Raw genomic sequence first — 16,023 nt, forward strand, 5'->3', positions numbered from 1 at the left:
ATGAGCGCGCCTCAAGAGAAGAAGACTTCGAAGTCGGTGGGGAGTCATCTCTCCATCGACGACTACTTCGAACGCCAGAAGGCGAAGTATGGTGACGTCGTCGACTTCGACGACGACGATGAAGACATGGAGGGCGAGGAGGACTCGCCCTCAAAGCGTAAAGACTCAGTGTCGAGCGAATCGCTCGACCCTCATTCGAAGAACATTCGCCCGCGTGAAGGGGACGAACCGGACGCTTCGATCTCGGAGCGTTCGCGAACTGAGAGCGATACCCCCACTCGCTTCCGCTGGGGCTCTCAGTACTCCGCGCGCTGCTGCTGCAGCGCGTGATTTCAAACCTCAAGGCTCTCCGCGCGCTGCAGGCGCAGCGCGCGATCCGTGGATGCCGTCCGCGTCCGAGATCACGGACCGGTATGGGAACTCGGAACCTCCGAATGAGGTGCCGCTGTACTTATGCAGCGCCATCAAAGATGACGCTGTGGCTGCCGAGCTGCACTTTGATGCGGAAACGCATCAAAGGCGCGATTACTACATCGGACTCTTTCATGAGCTCCGATGGTTTCAAAGCAAGAAGACATCTTCTCGCAGCAAAGTGCCCGAGTGGCAGGCACTTTGTCAAAGTTGGAAGGCTTTTGTTGAGAACTTCAACAAGAAGCCGAATGCTTACCGGGATCGGATTAAGCAAGCGCGTGATCGCTTCGAGACGTACTCGAAGCGTGGAAAGTTGGAGCAACTCCACGTTGCTGCGGAGGAGGCAAATGTGCCGTGCGCTGTGCCCGAGGGCTTTCAGTGCACGAAGTGCTTCCCAGGCGCGGTCCGCTTGAGCGACCGCGACCTGAACGGGTACACGTCGTTCCGTGTGCCCGAGAGTCTCAAGAGCTCCGTGCTAAGTTCTTAGCACGTGAGGGTTCGGGCGCTAGCGATGATCGCAGCGCTCGTATTACTTCCGCTGCACCAGCGCGTACTGCTCCTCGTACGCCCTCACCATTTCCGGAACGTCCTCCAGCAAGACGTTCCGCGGCTCCCTATGTATCTTGATGGGGAGGAAATCCTCTGCATCGAATACGAAAACGAGCCCCTTGAGGGTTCGTTTTCGGGATACTATGGTCAACAATCCGCTCAACAATCCAGCGGGTTGAGCCGCGGGCGTCACGGATCGGCGGTGGCGGGGTGGGAACACGCCCGGGTATGATCAGCCCCGGGCTGATCAGTATGCGCCTATCCACGACCGGGTGACCGCCGTGGAGCGTTTGCAGGGCGCTGAGTTCGCCGCCCTGAAACAGGAGCTGGCGAACCAGAAGGCCCAAGTCGCGGCGGTCTCGCAGACCGCCTCGAATATCCAGGTCGAGCTGGGGACCCAGATGAAGGGGTTGCTCCAGCGCGTCCGCGCGCTGGAGGAGAGGCTGCTCGTCGCCGAGGCCAAGTCCTCCGCTTCTGCCTCGGCTCCTGCCGAGGCTTCGGGTCAGCCGAGCTAGATGGCTCGTGCTGCAGGTATGGCTTCAGCCGTCCGACGTAAAAGGTCGGATGGAGGCGCATGCTAGACGGTATGTCTAGTGTGTATGCGTTGCCGTGCCGTGCCAACACAGTGAACGGCCCGATGAAGCGCGGAGCAAGCTTGCTTGCTCCGAAATCCGAAACTGCATGTTTAGGCAGGTTTTGTGTAGCTAACAAAACTAATGAACCAGCTTTGAATTCATTTGTGTTGCCTCTGCCCACATTGTCTGCGTTCAGCGTCTGTTGATCAACAGAAGCTGCTATTGTGTCTTGGACAAACCGAATCACGGCTTGTCTTTTGGTGATGAAACTGATTGCATCCGAGCTGAAGTCATTCAGCTCGTTCTCCGCTAGAGGCCCGGCCTCTGCGTGGTTCTTTGCGGTGTCTGCGCCCTGCGCAGACCCGTGGTCGTTGGCCTTGTTGTTGGGGGAGTCTGCGCCCTGCGCAGACTCATGTGGTTTTTTCATTGTTGCAGCTGACACTGTGCAAGTGTCAGCGGTTTTCTGCGGCTGCTGTATTGCAGTCGTAGATCCTCCCCCACTTAAAGTGGGAGCCATCACTCCGAGTAAACTCGGTAGACGTGGATGCCGCATGGCATTCACGTAGAACGGTGTATGCCCGGTCGAGGCATGCACTGAGTTATTGATGGCAAACTCTGCCATCGATAAGTACTCGCTCCAGTATTGGAACGAGTGAGCGTAGCTCTTCAACATATCGACGAGCACGCGATTCACGCGCTCGGTTTGGCCGTCCGTCTGCGGATGGTCCGCAGTCGACATGGAAAGCTGGCTCCCAAGAAGTGTAAACACTTCTTGCCACAGGTGCGCTGTGAAGCGCGGGTCTCTGTCTGACACGATGTCGGTCGGCATGCCATGGCGTTGGTTTGAACACCATGTCGACGGACAGACGGGCCGTCTGCTTCGCGGTCACCTCTGCCGGCACCGCAGCAAGATGTACCATCTTGCTGAAGCGGTCGACGAAGACCACAACACCGGTGTTCCCTCCGCTGTCCGGGGGAAGACCAAAGATGAAGTCCAAAGACATGGACTTCCAACACTCCGACGGAGTCGGTAGTGATTGCAGTGGAGCCTGCGCGAATGGCGCAGGCTTTACGCGTTGGCATACCTCGCAAGCACGGATGTACTTGCGCACCCACTTATACTGGTGGTGACAGTAGAAGTCGCGCGTGAGAAGGACGTAAGTCTTCTCACGTCCGAGATGTCCCGCGGTCGGGGCATCATGATATTCGTACATGATCCTGAGTCGCAGGTCATGGTCATTCGGCACGACAACGCGATCCGCGTTGTCGTCGACTGCATTGTAAAGCAGTAGTCCGTCGTGCACACGAAAGCGGTGTGCACGCGCTCGAAGGTGCTTGGGCAGCTTCTGACGGGACTTGTCAGAAGGCGCTGTGCCATAGGCCAGCAAGAGCTTCGTGTCCGCGTCGTGTGTGTACGCGGCCTTCACATCGTCCAACAGAGACGATGTGGGTTTGCTCGATCGCATGACGTCAATGGCATTGACGTCAGCAGCTTCTGCGTAGTCCGGCCGACGTGATAACGCGTCGGCCACTACATTCAATCTTCCGGGTTTGTATTCGACCCGGAAGTTACACTCCGCAAAGAATGAGAGCCATCTCGCCATTCTTTGTGAAATGTGTGGCGACTTCACTGCGGTACGCAGTGAAGCATGGTCGGTGTAGACCACAAATGGTCTACTCCCAAGCAAGTACACTCGGAACTTTGCGAGTGCATACTTCATGGCAAGGCGTTCCTTGTCATGCACCGGATAGTTGCGCTCAGCTGGCTTCAGCTGACGCGGTTGGTAGACGACACGATCACGGCTCTCGTGATCGTGCTGTATCAACGCGCATCCGATCGCGAAATCGGATGCGTCACACACTACGTGAAATGGGCGATCTTGGTCAGCCACTGCCAAGATCGGCGCCTCAGTCAAGCCCCGCTTGACTGCATCGAATGCCTTTTGGCAATCGGGTGTCCAATTCCACACAGCTTCTTTCTTGAGAAGTTGTGACAGCGGGCGGATTTTGCCCGCATAATCCTCCACGTACTTGCACAAGTACGTGGCCAAGCCAAGGAACTGCGTCAGTTCCTTGACACTTGAAGGCGTTGGTCATTCGTTAATCACTCTGACCTTTTCCGGGTCAGGGCGAACACCATTCTTCCCTACGAGACACCCGAGGACGGGTATCTCGCTCGCCCCGAAGATACACTTCTTCAGGTTCGCGTAGAGCTTATGCTTTCGCATAAGCTCAAGTAGCTTCCGGAGATGCACCCTGTGCATCTCTGCGTCGGTCTTCCCGTCCACAGCTCGGCTGTGGATGAACACATCATCGAAGTAGCTCGGTGCGAAGCCGCGCACCGAGCGCAACAAGTGCGTCACGCACCTGTTGAAGGTCGCAGGGGCGTTCTTGAGCCCCTGCGGCATTACTAGCCATTCCCAGAGCATGCCGCTTGGCGTGCTCACTGCCGTGAGAGGAATATCGCTCTCACGCATTAGGATCTGATAGAATCCGTCTCGCAAGTCGAGAGCACTGTAAACGGTGCTCCCGGCCATCGAATCGATGATAACATTTTTTCGCGGTATCGGCGTCTGCGCCGGTACCGTCGCATCGTTCAGCTTGTTATACGCATGAACGATGCGCCATCCGCCTTGTGGCGTTTTGACACAGAACGTCGGAGCACTGTGCGGGGACTTTGATTCTCGCACTTGTCCAGCTTTGCGACGACTTGCAAAGAAGTCGTCGATCGCTTTCACTTGCTCTCGCGGCAGTGGCCACTGCCGCGTAACACAGTACTTCGTGCCCGGCACGAGATCAATCTCGTGCTGAATGCCCTTATCCTGCGGAAGTTCCGCAGGAATCTCTTCCGGGTGTACGTCTTTGTACTCCCTCAACAATTCGTAATAGGGACTCTACTTCAGCTAGTCCCAGCCTTGTTCCTCGAAGCGCTCTCGCTTCGTCTTCGCACTGAGAGTGTCTTCACTCTCAGTGGTACTTCCCATGAAGAGCTGCCTCAGTTCTTCGCTCTCGCTCTACATTCTTTCGCTGTTCGAAAGAACGCAGACCTGCTCGATGCGTCCATCGTGCAAGTCGCGCGTGAAGCGCTTCCAGCTCATGACTGGAAGCGAAGTCAACTCCGACGCCGTCGTCGGAGGATTAGCGAGTTCCATCCCACGATACTGGAATCCAGCATCGGTGCGCGTCAAGACGCTTAGCGTTTCGACATCCGGCGTCACCGCCTCAGTCTGCCCAGCAGACTGCTCTTGTTGCGTCTTGGTCCCGGACCGAGACTTGCGCAGCGTTCTCCGCTTGCGCCGTCTTCTTGTTGTGTGGAGCCCGGCTCCGCACAGTTGTTCTTCTGGTCCAGGCCCGGCCGTGGACAGTTGTTCGCCGGCAGACCCTGTCCGCGGGCGCACGGTATCAAGCCCGGCTTGACCGCATTTTCCTTCGTGCAGCCCGGCTGCACGGTAATGTGTCCTTTCGCCGGCAGACCCTGTCTGCGGGCGAGCGATATCGAGCCCGGCTGCACGACAGCATGCAAATTGCGTCAGTGCGGTACGTTTGCAACCGTCCGCACTGTTTGCAGCGTCAACTCCCGGAGTTGACACGCCTTCGTCACCTCGACGCCATTCATTGGCGGAGCCCCTCATGACCGAGGGTGCGTCGGCTCCCGGAACCGACGCGTCGTTGTCGACCTGACCTCTTCGGGTCAGGGACTGTCCCATGCGTACTTGAACCCGAGTGTTGGTTCCCGGAACCGACACAACTTTTCCTTACGATGTCGGCAGCATTGCCGACGTGGATCCCACTTGTGCGCATCCTCGCGCACCCCTTGGGCACTCCGGGACAGCAGCATTAAGCGCTGTCTCGACTGATGAGCCGCGCGCACCTGCTGATGCGTGCGCTGCAGTAACAGGGCCATCGCTCTCTGTTCCGCTACCGCGGCCGAAGCGCACGAGCGTGCGCTTCTTCCAGTCTATCACCGGATCATGCCGTGCAAGCCACGGCATGCCCATTACCACGTCGAACTTATCGTCCAGGTCCAGGACGATAAAGTGTTCGACAAACACTCGTTGTTTGTACGAGAAGCACACGTTCACGACGCGCTTCCCAGTCTTCACGATGGCACCTGTTGCCAATCGAACTTCCAGAAGACTTCGAGGTACATCTACCTCCTCGAAGTCAAGTCTCGGCAGGCTTCGTAGTCGAACAAAGTTGTTCGACGCGCCTGAATCTACCAAAGCTCGAAGAGAGTCACTCGCTCTCTTCGAGTAAACCTTCAAGACGACTAGGTTCGGCCTGTCATCTTGTTTCTTGCAGCGAGAGCTAGTCTCACTGGGGGCTGCAGTCCTCAGTGTCGCGTGCCCGATGTCGGCACGCGTGACTGCATTACCAGTAGGGCGCCCCGCGCCTACTGGATGTTCGCGTTTTTTGTTGGTCCGCGGTGATGCCTAGCATCGCCACGACGGCCACCTCCAGGGGGCATGGGAGCTGTGCACTCCCGTGCAAAGTGACCGATCCTTCCGCAACGGAAGCATCGCACGTTGCCTCCGTGCTGCTGGTAGCCAGGAGTTGTTGCGTTCGAGAGGTCCATTGGCTCCGGACCTCCCGACCTCACTACCGGGCGCAGTTGCGGCCTCGGCACGTTCGCATGGAGTTTAGCCTGTCGTTGGCTAAACGCTTCTTGCATGGCAAGGGTGATTGCATCTTCGAGAGTACTCGGGTACTCTCGGAAGAGATAGGTCTTCACAGGCCCATCTCTAAGCCCCTTCATGAACGTGACGACCTTGGTCGCCTCGTCAATTGGGTTAGTCACGATATTTGATACCAAATATCGTGCGCGCTGCGCGTAAGCATGGACGTCATGCTTACCCTGCTGAAGGTCGAGAAACTCCGCCCTCGACCGGAACTCGTTTTGCGGGGGCTCAAACGCTTGTTTGAGCTCCTCTTTGAATACCTCGTACGTGCTGAAGCTCATAGGATCAGAGAGTCGGCGTCCGTACGCCCAACTCCTCGCTCGTCCGCCAAGGCAGGACATGACGAACGCGACCTTCGACAGCGGGTCGACAATACGTCGAACCGCAATGGCTGTGTCGAGTTCGACAAGCCATCGGAGGAGAGGCTCATCCTCTCTTCCCACGTAGTTGCTTACACTTAGTTTCAACTTTAATGGTTGAGCACGCGGTGTCGTCCCTGACGACGCCGTCACTGAGGAAGCAGCATCACGCTGCTCCTTCATGATGAATCCTTGAGCAACACCATGTTGCTCCGTCGGCGATAGCGTACGCAGCATCGTAGCTATCGCCGCTTCTCCAATGACTGTTGACAGTCGTTGGAGGGCTTCCCACTCTGGGTCAGACAGGTGGGGGCAGTCTGCGCGTGCAACATGCGTTGCAGGCGTATTGGAGCTCTCCATGGGCACCTCCGTGCTCTTCGGAATGGACCACTCACCAATTCTCCGCGTTTGGAGAAGAAATCCGCGCTCATTCAACGATGAGCGCGCCTCAAGAGAAGAAGACTTCGAAGTCGGTGGGGAGTCATCTCTCCATCGACGACTACTTCGAACGCCAGAAGGCGAAGTATGGTGACGTCGTCGACTTCGACGACGACGATGAAGATATGGAGGGCGAGGAGGACTCGCCCTCAAAGCGTAAAGACTCAGTGTCGAGCGAATCGCTCGACCCTCACGCCAAGAACGTTCGCCCGCGTGAAGGGGACGAACCGGACGCTTCGAGCTCGGAGCGTTCGCGAACTGAGAGCGATACCCCCACTCGCTTCCGCTGGGGCTCTCAGTACTCCGCGCGCTGCTGCTGCAGCGCGTGATTTCAAACCTCAAGGCTCTCCGCGCGCTGCAGGCGCAGCGCGCGATCCGTGGATGCCGTCCGCGTCCGAGATCACGGACCGGTATGGGAACTCGGAACCTCCGAATGAGGTGCCGCTGTACTTATGCAGCGCCATCAAAGATGACGCTGTGGCTGCCGAGCTGCACTTTGATGCGGAAACGCGTCAAAGGCGCGATTACTACATCGGACTCTTTCATGAGCTCCGATGGTTTCAAAGCAAGAAGACATCTTCTCGCAGCAAAGTGCCCAAGTGGCAGGCACTTTGTCAAAGTTGGAAGGCTTTTGTTGAGAACTTCAACAAGAAGCCGAATGCTTACCGGGATCGGATTAAGCAAGCGCGTGATCGCTTCGAGACGTACTCGAAGCGTGGAAAGTTGGAGCAACTCCACGTTGCTGCGGAGGAGGCAAATGTGCCGTGCGCTGTGCCCGAGGGCTTTCAGTGCACGAAGTGCTTCCCAGGCGCGGTCCGCTTGAGCGACCGCGACCTGAACGGGTACACGTCGTTCCGTGTGCCCGAGAGTCTCAAAGAGCTCCGTGCTAAGTTCTTAGCACGTGAGGGTTCGGGCGCTAGCGATGATCGCAGCGCTCGTGTTACTTCCGCTGCACCAGCGCGTACTGCTCCTCGTACGCCCTCACCATTTCCGGAACGTCCTCCAGCAAGACGTTCCGCGGCTCCCATGTATCTTGATGGGGAGGAAATCCTCTGCAACGAATACGAAAACGAGCCCCTTGAGGGTTCGTTTTCGGGATACTATGGTCAACAATCCGCTCAACAATCCAGCGGGTTGAGCCGCGGGCGTCACGGATCGGCGGTGGCGGGGGTGGGAACACGCCCCGGGTATGATCAGCCCCGGGCTGATCAGTATGCGCCTATCCACGACCGGGTGACCGCCGTGGAGCGTTTGCAGGGCGCTGAGTTCGCCGCCCTGAAACAGGAGCTGGCGAACCAGAAGGCCCAAGTCGCGGCGGTCTCGCAGACCGCCTCGAATATCCAGGTCGAGCTGGGGACCCAGATGAAGGGGTTGCTCCAGCGCGTCCGCGCGCTGGAGGAGAGGCTGCTCGTCGCCGAGGCCAAGTCCTCCGCTTCTGCCTCGGCTCCTGCCGAGGCTTCGGGTCAGCCGAGCTAGATGGCTCGTGCTGCAGGTATGGCTTCAGCCGTCCGACGTAGAAGGTCGGATGGAGGCGCATGCTAGACGGTATGTCTAGCGTGTATGCGTTGCCGTGCCGTGCCAACACAGTGAACGGCCCGATGAAGCGCGGAGCAAGCTTGCTTGCTCCGAAATCCGAAACTGCATGTCTAGGCAGGTTTTGTGTAGCTAACAAAACTAATGAACCAGCTTTGAATTCATTTGTGTTGCCTCTGCCCGCATTGTCTGCGTTCAGCTTCTGTTGATCAACAGAAGCTGCTATTGTGTCTTGGACAAACCGAATCACGGCTTGTCTTTTGGTGATGAAACTGATTGCATCCGAGCTGAAGTCATCCAGCTCGTTCTCCGCTAGAGGCCCGGCCTCTGCGTGGTTCTTTGCGGTGTCTGCGCCCTGCGCAGACCCGTGGTCGTTGGCCTTGTTGTTGGGGGAGTCTGCGCCCTGCGCAGACTCATGTGGTCTGTCCATTGTTGCAGCTGACACTGTGCAAGTGTCAGCGGTTTTCTGCGGCTGCTGTATTGCAGTCGTAGATCCTCCCCCACTTAAAGTGGGAGCCATCACTCCGAGTAAACTCGGTAGACGTGGATGCCGCATGGCATTCACGTAGAACGGTGTATGCCCTGTCGAGGCATGCACTGAGTTATTGATGGCAAACTCTGTCATCGATAAGCACTCGCTCCAGTATTGGAACGAGTGAGCGTAGCTCTTCAACATATCGACGAGCACGCGATTCACGCGCTCGGTTTGACCGTCCGTCTGCGGATGATCCGCAGTCGACATGGAAAGCTGGCTCCCAAGAAGTGTAAACACTTCTTGCCACAGGTGCGCTGTGAAGCGCGGGTCTCTGTCCGACACGATGTCGGTCGGCATGCCATGGCGTTGGTTTGAACACCATGTCGACGAGCAGACGGGCCGTCTGCTTCGCGGTCACCTCTGCTGGCACCGCAGCAAGATGTACCATCTTGCTGAAACGGTCTACAAAGACCACAACACCGGTGTTCCCTCCGCTATCCGGGGGAAGACCAAAGATGAAGTCCAAAGACATGGACTTCCAACACTCCGACGGAGTCGGTAGTGATTGTAACGGAGCCTGCGCGAATGGCGCAGGCTTTACGCGTTGGCATACCTCGCAAGCACGGATGTACTTGCGCACCCACTTATACTGGTGGTGACAGTAGAAGTCGCGCGTGAGAAGGACGTAAGTCTTCTCACGTCCGAGATGTCCCGCGGTCGGGGCATCATGATATTCGTACATGATCCTGAGTCGCAGGTCATGGTCATTCGGCACGACAACGCGATCCGCGTTGTCGTCGACTGCATTGTAAAGCAGTAGTCCGTCGTGCACACGAAAGCGGTGTGCACGCGCTCGAAGGTGCTTGGGCAGCTTCTGACGGGACTTGTCAGAAGGCGCTGTGCCATAGGCCAGCAAGAGCTTCGTGTCCGCGTCGTGTGTGTACGCGGCCTTCACATCGTCCAACAGAGACGATGTGGGTTTGCTCGATCGCATGACGTCAATGGCATTGACGTCAGCAGCTTCTGCGTAGTCCGGCCGACGTGATAACGCGTCGGCCACTACATTCAATCTTCCGGGTTTGTATTCGACCCGGAAGTTATACTCCGCAAAGAATGAGAGCCATCTCGCCATTCTTTGTGAAATGTGTGGCGACTTCACTGCGGTACGCAGTGAAGCATGGTCGGTGTAGACCACAAATGGTCTACTCCCAAGCAAGTACACTCGGAACTTTGCGAGTGCATACTTCATGGCAAGGCGTTCCTTGTCATGCACCGGATAGTTGCGCTCAGCTGGCTTCAGCTGACGCGGTTGGTAGTAGACGACACGATCACGGCCCTCGTGATCGTGCTGCATCAACGCGCATCCGATCGCGAAATCGGATGCGTCACACACTACGTGAAATGGGCGATCTTGGTCAGCCACTGCCAAGATCGGTGCCTCAGTCAAGCCCCGCTTGACTGCATCGAATGCCTTCTGGCAATCGGGTGTCCAATTCCACACAGCTTCTTTCTTGAGAAGTTGTGACAGCGGGCGGATTTTGCCCGCATAATCCTCCACGTACTTGCACAAGTACGTGGCCAAGCCAAGGAACTGCGTCAGTTCCTTGACACTTGAAGGCGTTGGTCATTCGTTAATCACTCTGACCTTTTCCGGGTCAGGGCGAACACCATTCTTCCCTACGAGACACCCGAGGACGGGTATCTCGCTCGCCCCGAAGATACACTTCTTCAGGTTCGCGTAGAGCTTATGCTTTCGCATAAGCTCAAGTAGCTTCCGGAGATGCACCCTGTGCATCTCTGCGTCGGTCTTCCCGTCCACAGCTCGGCTGTGGATGAACACATCATCGAAGTAGCTCGGTGCGAAGCCGCGCACCGAGCGCAACAAATGCGTCACGCACCTGTTGAAGGTCGCAGGGGCGTTCTTGAGCCCCTGCGGCATTACTAGCCATTCCCAGAGCATGCCGCTTGGCGTGCTCACTGCCATGAGAGGAATATCGCTCTCACGCATTAGGATCTGATAGAATCCGTCTCGCAAGTCGAGAGCACTGTAAACGGTGCTCCCGGCCATCGAATCGATGATAACATCTTTTCGCGGTATCGGCGTCTGCGCCGGTACCGTCGCATCGTTCAGCTTGTTATACGCATGAACGATGCGCCATCCGCCTTGTGGCGTTTTGACACAGAACGTCGGAGCACTGTGCGGGGACTTTGATTCTCGCACTTGTCCAGCTTTGCGACGACTTGCAAAGAAGTCGTCGATCGCTTTCACTTGCTCTCGCGGCAGTGGCCACTGCCGCGTAACACAGTACTTCGTGCCCGGCACGAGATCAATCTCGTGCTGAATGCCCTTATCCTGCGGAAGCTCCGCAGGAATGTCTTCCGGGAGTACGTCTTTGTACTCCCTCAACAATTCGTAATAGGGACTCGACTTCAGCGAGTCCCAACCTTGTTCCTCGAAGCGCTCTCGCTTCGTCTTCGCACTGAGAGTGTCTTCACTCTCAGTGGTACTTCCCATGAAGAGCTGCCTCAGTTCTTCGCTCTCGCTCGCCGTTCTTTCGCTGTCCGAAAGAACGCAGACTTGCTCGATGCGTCCATCGTGCAAGTCGCGCGTGAAGCGCTTCCAGCTCATGGCTGGAAGCGAAGTCAACTCCGACGCCGTCGTCGGAGGATTAGCGAGTTCCATGTCACGATACTGGAATCCAGTATCGGTGCGCGTCAAGACGCTTAGCGTCTTGACATTCGGCGTCACCGCCGCAGTCTGCCCAGCAGACTGCTCTTGTTGCGTCTTGGTCCCGGACCGAGACTTGCGCAGCGTTCTCCGCTTGCGCCGTCTTCTTGTTGTGTGGAGCCCGGCTCCGCACAGTTGTTCTTCTTGTCCAGGCCCGGCCGTGGACAGTCGTTCGCCGGCGGACCCTGTCCGCGGGCGCACGGTATCAAGCCCGGCTTGACCGCATTTTCCTTCGTGCAGCCCAGCTGAACGGTAATGTGTCCCTTCGCCGGCAGACCCTGTCTGCGGGCGCGCGATATCAAGCCCGGCTTGATCGCATGGCGCTTCGTCGTGCAGCCCGACTGCACGACAGCATGCAAATTGCGTCAGTGCGGTACGTTTGCAACCGTCCGCACTGTTTGCAGCGTCAACTCCCGGAGTTGACACGCCTTCGTCACCTCGACGCCATTCATTGGCGGAGCCCCTCATGACCGAGGGTGCGTCGGCTCCCGGAACCGACGCGTCGTTGTCGACCTGACCTCTTCGGGTCAGGGACTGTCCCATGCGTACTTGAACCCGAGTGTTGGTTCCCGGAACCGACACAACTTTTCCTTACGACGTCGGCAGCATTGCCGACGTGGATCCCACTTGTGCGCATCCTCGCGCACCCCTTGGGCACTCCGGGACAGCAGCATTAAGCGCTGTCTCGACTGATGAGCCGCGCGCACCTGCTGATGCGTGCGCTGCAGTAACAGGGCCATCGCTCTCTGTTCCGCTACCGCGGCCGAAGCGCACGAGCGTGCGCTTCTTCCAGTCTATCACCGGATCATGCCGTGCAAGCCACGGCATGCCCATTACCACGTCGAACTTATCGTCCAGGTCCAGGACGATAAAGTGTTCGACAAACACTCGTTGTTTGTACGAGAAGCACACGTTCACGACGCGCTTCCCAGTCTTCACGATGGCACCTGTTGCCAATCGAACTTCCAGAAGACTTCGAGGTACATCTACCTCCTCGAAGTCAAGTCTCGGCAGGCTTCGTAGTCGAACAAAGTTGTTCGACGCGCCTGAATCTACCAAAGCTCGAAGAGAGTCACTCGCTCTCTTCGAGTAAACCTTCAAGACGACTAGGTTCGGCCTGTCATCTTGTTTCTTGCAGCGAGAGCTAGTCTCACTGGGGGCTGCAGTCCTCAGTGTCGCGTGCCCGATGTCGGCACGCGTGACTGCATTACCAGTAGGGCGCCCCGCGCCTACTGGATGTTCGCGTTTTTTGTTGGTCCGCGGTGATGCCTAGCATCGCCACGACGGCCACCTCCAGGGGGCATGGGAGCTGTGCACTCCCGTGCAAAGTGACCGATCCTTCCGCAACGGAAGCATCGCACGTTGCCTCCGTGCTGCTGGTAGCCAGCAGTTGTTACATTCGAGAGGTCCATTGGTTCTGGACCTCCCGGCCTCACTACCGGGCGCAGTTGCGGCCTCGGTACGTTCACATGTAGTTTAGCCTGCCGCAGGCTAAACTCTTCTTGCATGGCAAGAGTAATCGCATCTTCGAGAGTACTCGGGTACTCTCGGAAGAGATAGGTCTTCACAGGCCCATCTCTAAGCCCCTTCATGAACGTGACGACCTTGGTCGCCTCGTCAATTGGGTTAGTCACGATATTTGATACCAAATATCGTGCGCGCTGCGCGTAAGCATGGACGTCATGCTTACCCTGCTGAAGGTCGAGGAACTCCGCCCTCGACCGGAATTCGTTTTGCGGGGGCTCAAACGCTTGTTTGAGCTCCTCTTTGAATACCTCGTACGTGCTGAAGCTCATAGGATCGGAGAGTCGGCGTCCATACGCCCAACTCCTTGCGCGTCCGCCAAGGCAGGACATGGCGAACGCGACCTTCGACAGCGGGTCGACGATGCGTCGAGCCGCTATGGCTGTGTCGAGTTCGACAAGCCATCGGAGGAGAGGCTCGCCCTCTCTTCCCACGTGATTGCTTACACTTAGTTTCAACTTTAATGGTTGAGCACGCGGTGTCGTCCCTGACGACGCCGTCACTGAGGAAGCAGCGTCACGCTACTCCTTCATGATGAACCCCAGAGCAACACCATGTTGCTCCGTCGGCGATAGCGTACGCAGCATCGTAGCTATCGCCGCTTCTCCAATGACTGTTGACAGTCGTTGGAGGGCTTCCCACTCTGGGTCAGACAGGTGGGGGCAGTCAGCGCGTGCAACATGCGTTGCAGGCGTATTGGAGCTCTCCATGGGCACCTCCGTGCTCATGGGGTTCTCGGCTCCGCGTTCGTACACCGCGTACGAACGTCAAGCAGTCGGTCGTTGGACGGACTACAAAGTGCTACCAGGTGTAGTGGGTCTAACTTGACTCACTACTTTTGCTTACACGTTGCGCTACGTGTATGAGGAAGCGTAAGTACTTAGTAATTACTTAGGTTAATTATATTTGAATACACAAATATAATTTAAATCAGATAAGACTCCAAGTGACTTAGATTAGGTAAAATGAGAACTATATTGTTTGTAAATTGATCTTCCTCCTAGAACTGTTAAAATCTGTTTATCATCTATGAAAGGGGTTGTCAGCGGCTGGCTGTCAGAGCCCCACTAATATGCATGTCTCTGATTGGTAGAAAGATGCTGCTTTCTACCAATAGGATCTTTGGGTAGGTGTGGACCACTCATTGTGGTGGCCCACTTCAATGTATCCATTGGTGTGACTTACACCAAGGTGAGGAAGTATCCAAAAAACTTTTAGCAGATAACCTATCTGTTAAATTCACAAGTGGCTTGCAGCCACTTGTACGTGTAACCCCGTTACAATACCCATTAGTAGCACCGCATTGAACACTAAGTTTAACCTCCAGGTGGAACAGCAAAGTTAACCTCTTTACATAGTATGCGGACGTGCATTGTATGTAAGTGCAGCGTCGTACACAATGCTTAACCTCCATTCGGAACAGCGATATTAATCTCAACACAAGCAAGCACATCGCGCACAAACCGCAGAGGTGGCCGCACATCACACAAACATGAAAGTATACATACAGTCAACCCACGGCTGAGTGTCAGTGGGTGAAGCAGGAGACTTGCGCCCTCCGAGCAAAAAAAGCAGAATGGCGCTCGCATCACCTTTGCGGCTCCACAAGCCAGTCAATCTGTGATAAACCTTATTTTCATGGTTTTACCTACGTCTCCGCTGTAAGCCAGCCGCTCATTAGGCAATGAAATTAGGTGCGTAAAAACAACGGGCGTGCTCTAGTTAGTAGACCCCGATTCTCGGGTCGAACCCTCATTTTACAATTGGCGCTGGAGCGTGCACATCTCACCGGCCTTAAAACATCCCTGATTTGTTTCTGGCTGTTTTCTCAGCCCACAGGTCGTTTTTGAGCCTGTGAGGCCGCCTATAAACTCGGTACAGCCCGCCTTTTGCAAGCCCTCTGGCCACACACGTATCTATTTTAGATCCCCTAAACAACTACACTACTTTACATTAAACAGGCCTAACTTTGTTCGTGTCGGAGGCCGTCGGAAGTCGGAGATTTTTTGTTATGGACAACCAATGTGAGCACTGTGGAAGTATGCGTTGGCCACTGGAACTACCAAATGTTTGCTGTATTCATGGAACTGTCAAATTGGCGCCCGTCGACATGCTACCACAACGGATTCGCGAGTTATTTGAGACACCCGCATTTCTGGCGAAGATTCGGGGTTATAGCAGCGCTTTTGCGTTTACATCAACCGGCGCTAAGGAAGACTATGCCATCAAAGGAGGAAACGCACCCTACACTTTTCGCGTTAATGGGTCGATGCATCAACGTATTGGGCAGTTACTCCCACCCGGCGATAACAACCCCAGGTTGGCAAAGATTTATTTGCACGAGGGTAGTACCAAGGATGAGGTGAAATTGCGAAGCAGAGGTTTATCGGCTGGGTTGAACATGGAAGCCGTAAATATGGGTGGTGCATGCGTGGGTAAGCACGTTATCATACACTTATCAGCAAAAACTCTGGCTTCCCTTTCGAGTTGCGTAGGAAGCAGTTTCCCGTGCAGATGGCTTTCGGTTTGTACCTCCCAGAGCCCGTATTCTCTCACGGGCAACTTTACGTGACTGTGTCGCGTAACTGCGAGAAGAAATATTACGATTTTGACAAATAACTCAGCAGTCACTGAAGATGGAATTTACACTAAAAACATTGTATACAGAAAATAGTAGTGTAGGAAATCTCACTTACAATACAAACTACCCCGCAGAGCCAAGCGAGGCGGCTGTTCACGTGCTTGTCTTATC

The 16,023-nt window shown here is 55.9% G+C and overlaps 3 protein-coding genes across 3 annotated transcripts; 2 read left to right on the top strand and 1 right to left on the bottom strand.

Annotated features, from left to right (window-relative positions):
• Nucleotides 1-898, top strand: IUM83_03419 (uncharacterized protein; the record flags this gene model as incomplete). The annotated part of the gene is made up of 2 exons (XM_067927419.1): nucleotides 1-250; nucleotides 324-898. The coding sequence occupies 2 exons, from the start codon at nucleotides 1-3 to the stop codon at nucleotides 896-898; spliced, it is 825 nt and encodes a 274-aa protein (XP_067791968.1).
• A 24-nt stretch (nucleotides 899-922) lies between these two features.
• IUM83_03420 (uncharacterized protein) lies at nucleotides 923-1,475 on the top strand (the record flags this gene model as incomplete). The annotated part of the gene is made up of 2 exons (XM_067927420.1): nucleotides 923-973; nucleotides 1,212-1,475. 2 exons carry the CDS (start codon nucleotides 923-925, stop codon nucleotides 1,473-1,475), a joined length of 315 nt encoding a protein of 104 aa, XP_067791745.1.
• A 3,074-nt stretch (nucleotides 1,476-4,549) lies between these two features.
• IUM83_03421 (reverse transcriptase) lies at nucleotides 4,550-5,713 on the bottom strand (the record flags this gene model as incomplete). The annotated part of the gene is made up of 2 exons (XM_067927421.1): nucleotides 4,550-5,040; nucleotides 5,347-5,713. The coding sequence occupies 2 exons, from the start codon at nucleotides 5,711-5,713 to the stop codon at nucleotides 4,550-4,552; spliced, it is 858 nt and encodes a 285-aa protein (XP_067791808.1).
• Between the last annotated feature and the right edge of the window lie 10,310 nt (nucleotides 5,714-16,023).

Source organism: Phytophthora cinnamomi, assembly GCF_018691715.1.
Source record: "Phytophthora cinnamomi strain GKB4 chromosome Unknown Contig38, whole genome shotgun sequence".
NCBI classification, from domain to species: Eukaryota; Oomycota; class Peronosporomycetes; order Peronosporales; family Peronosporaceae; genus Phytophthora; species Phytophthora cinnamomi.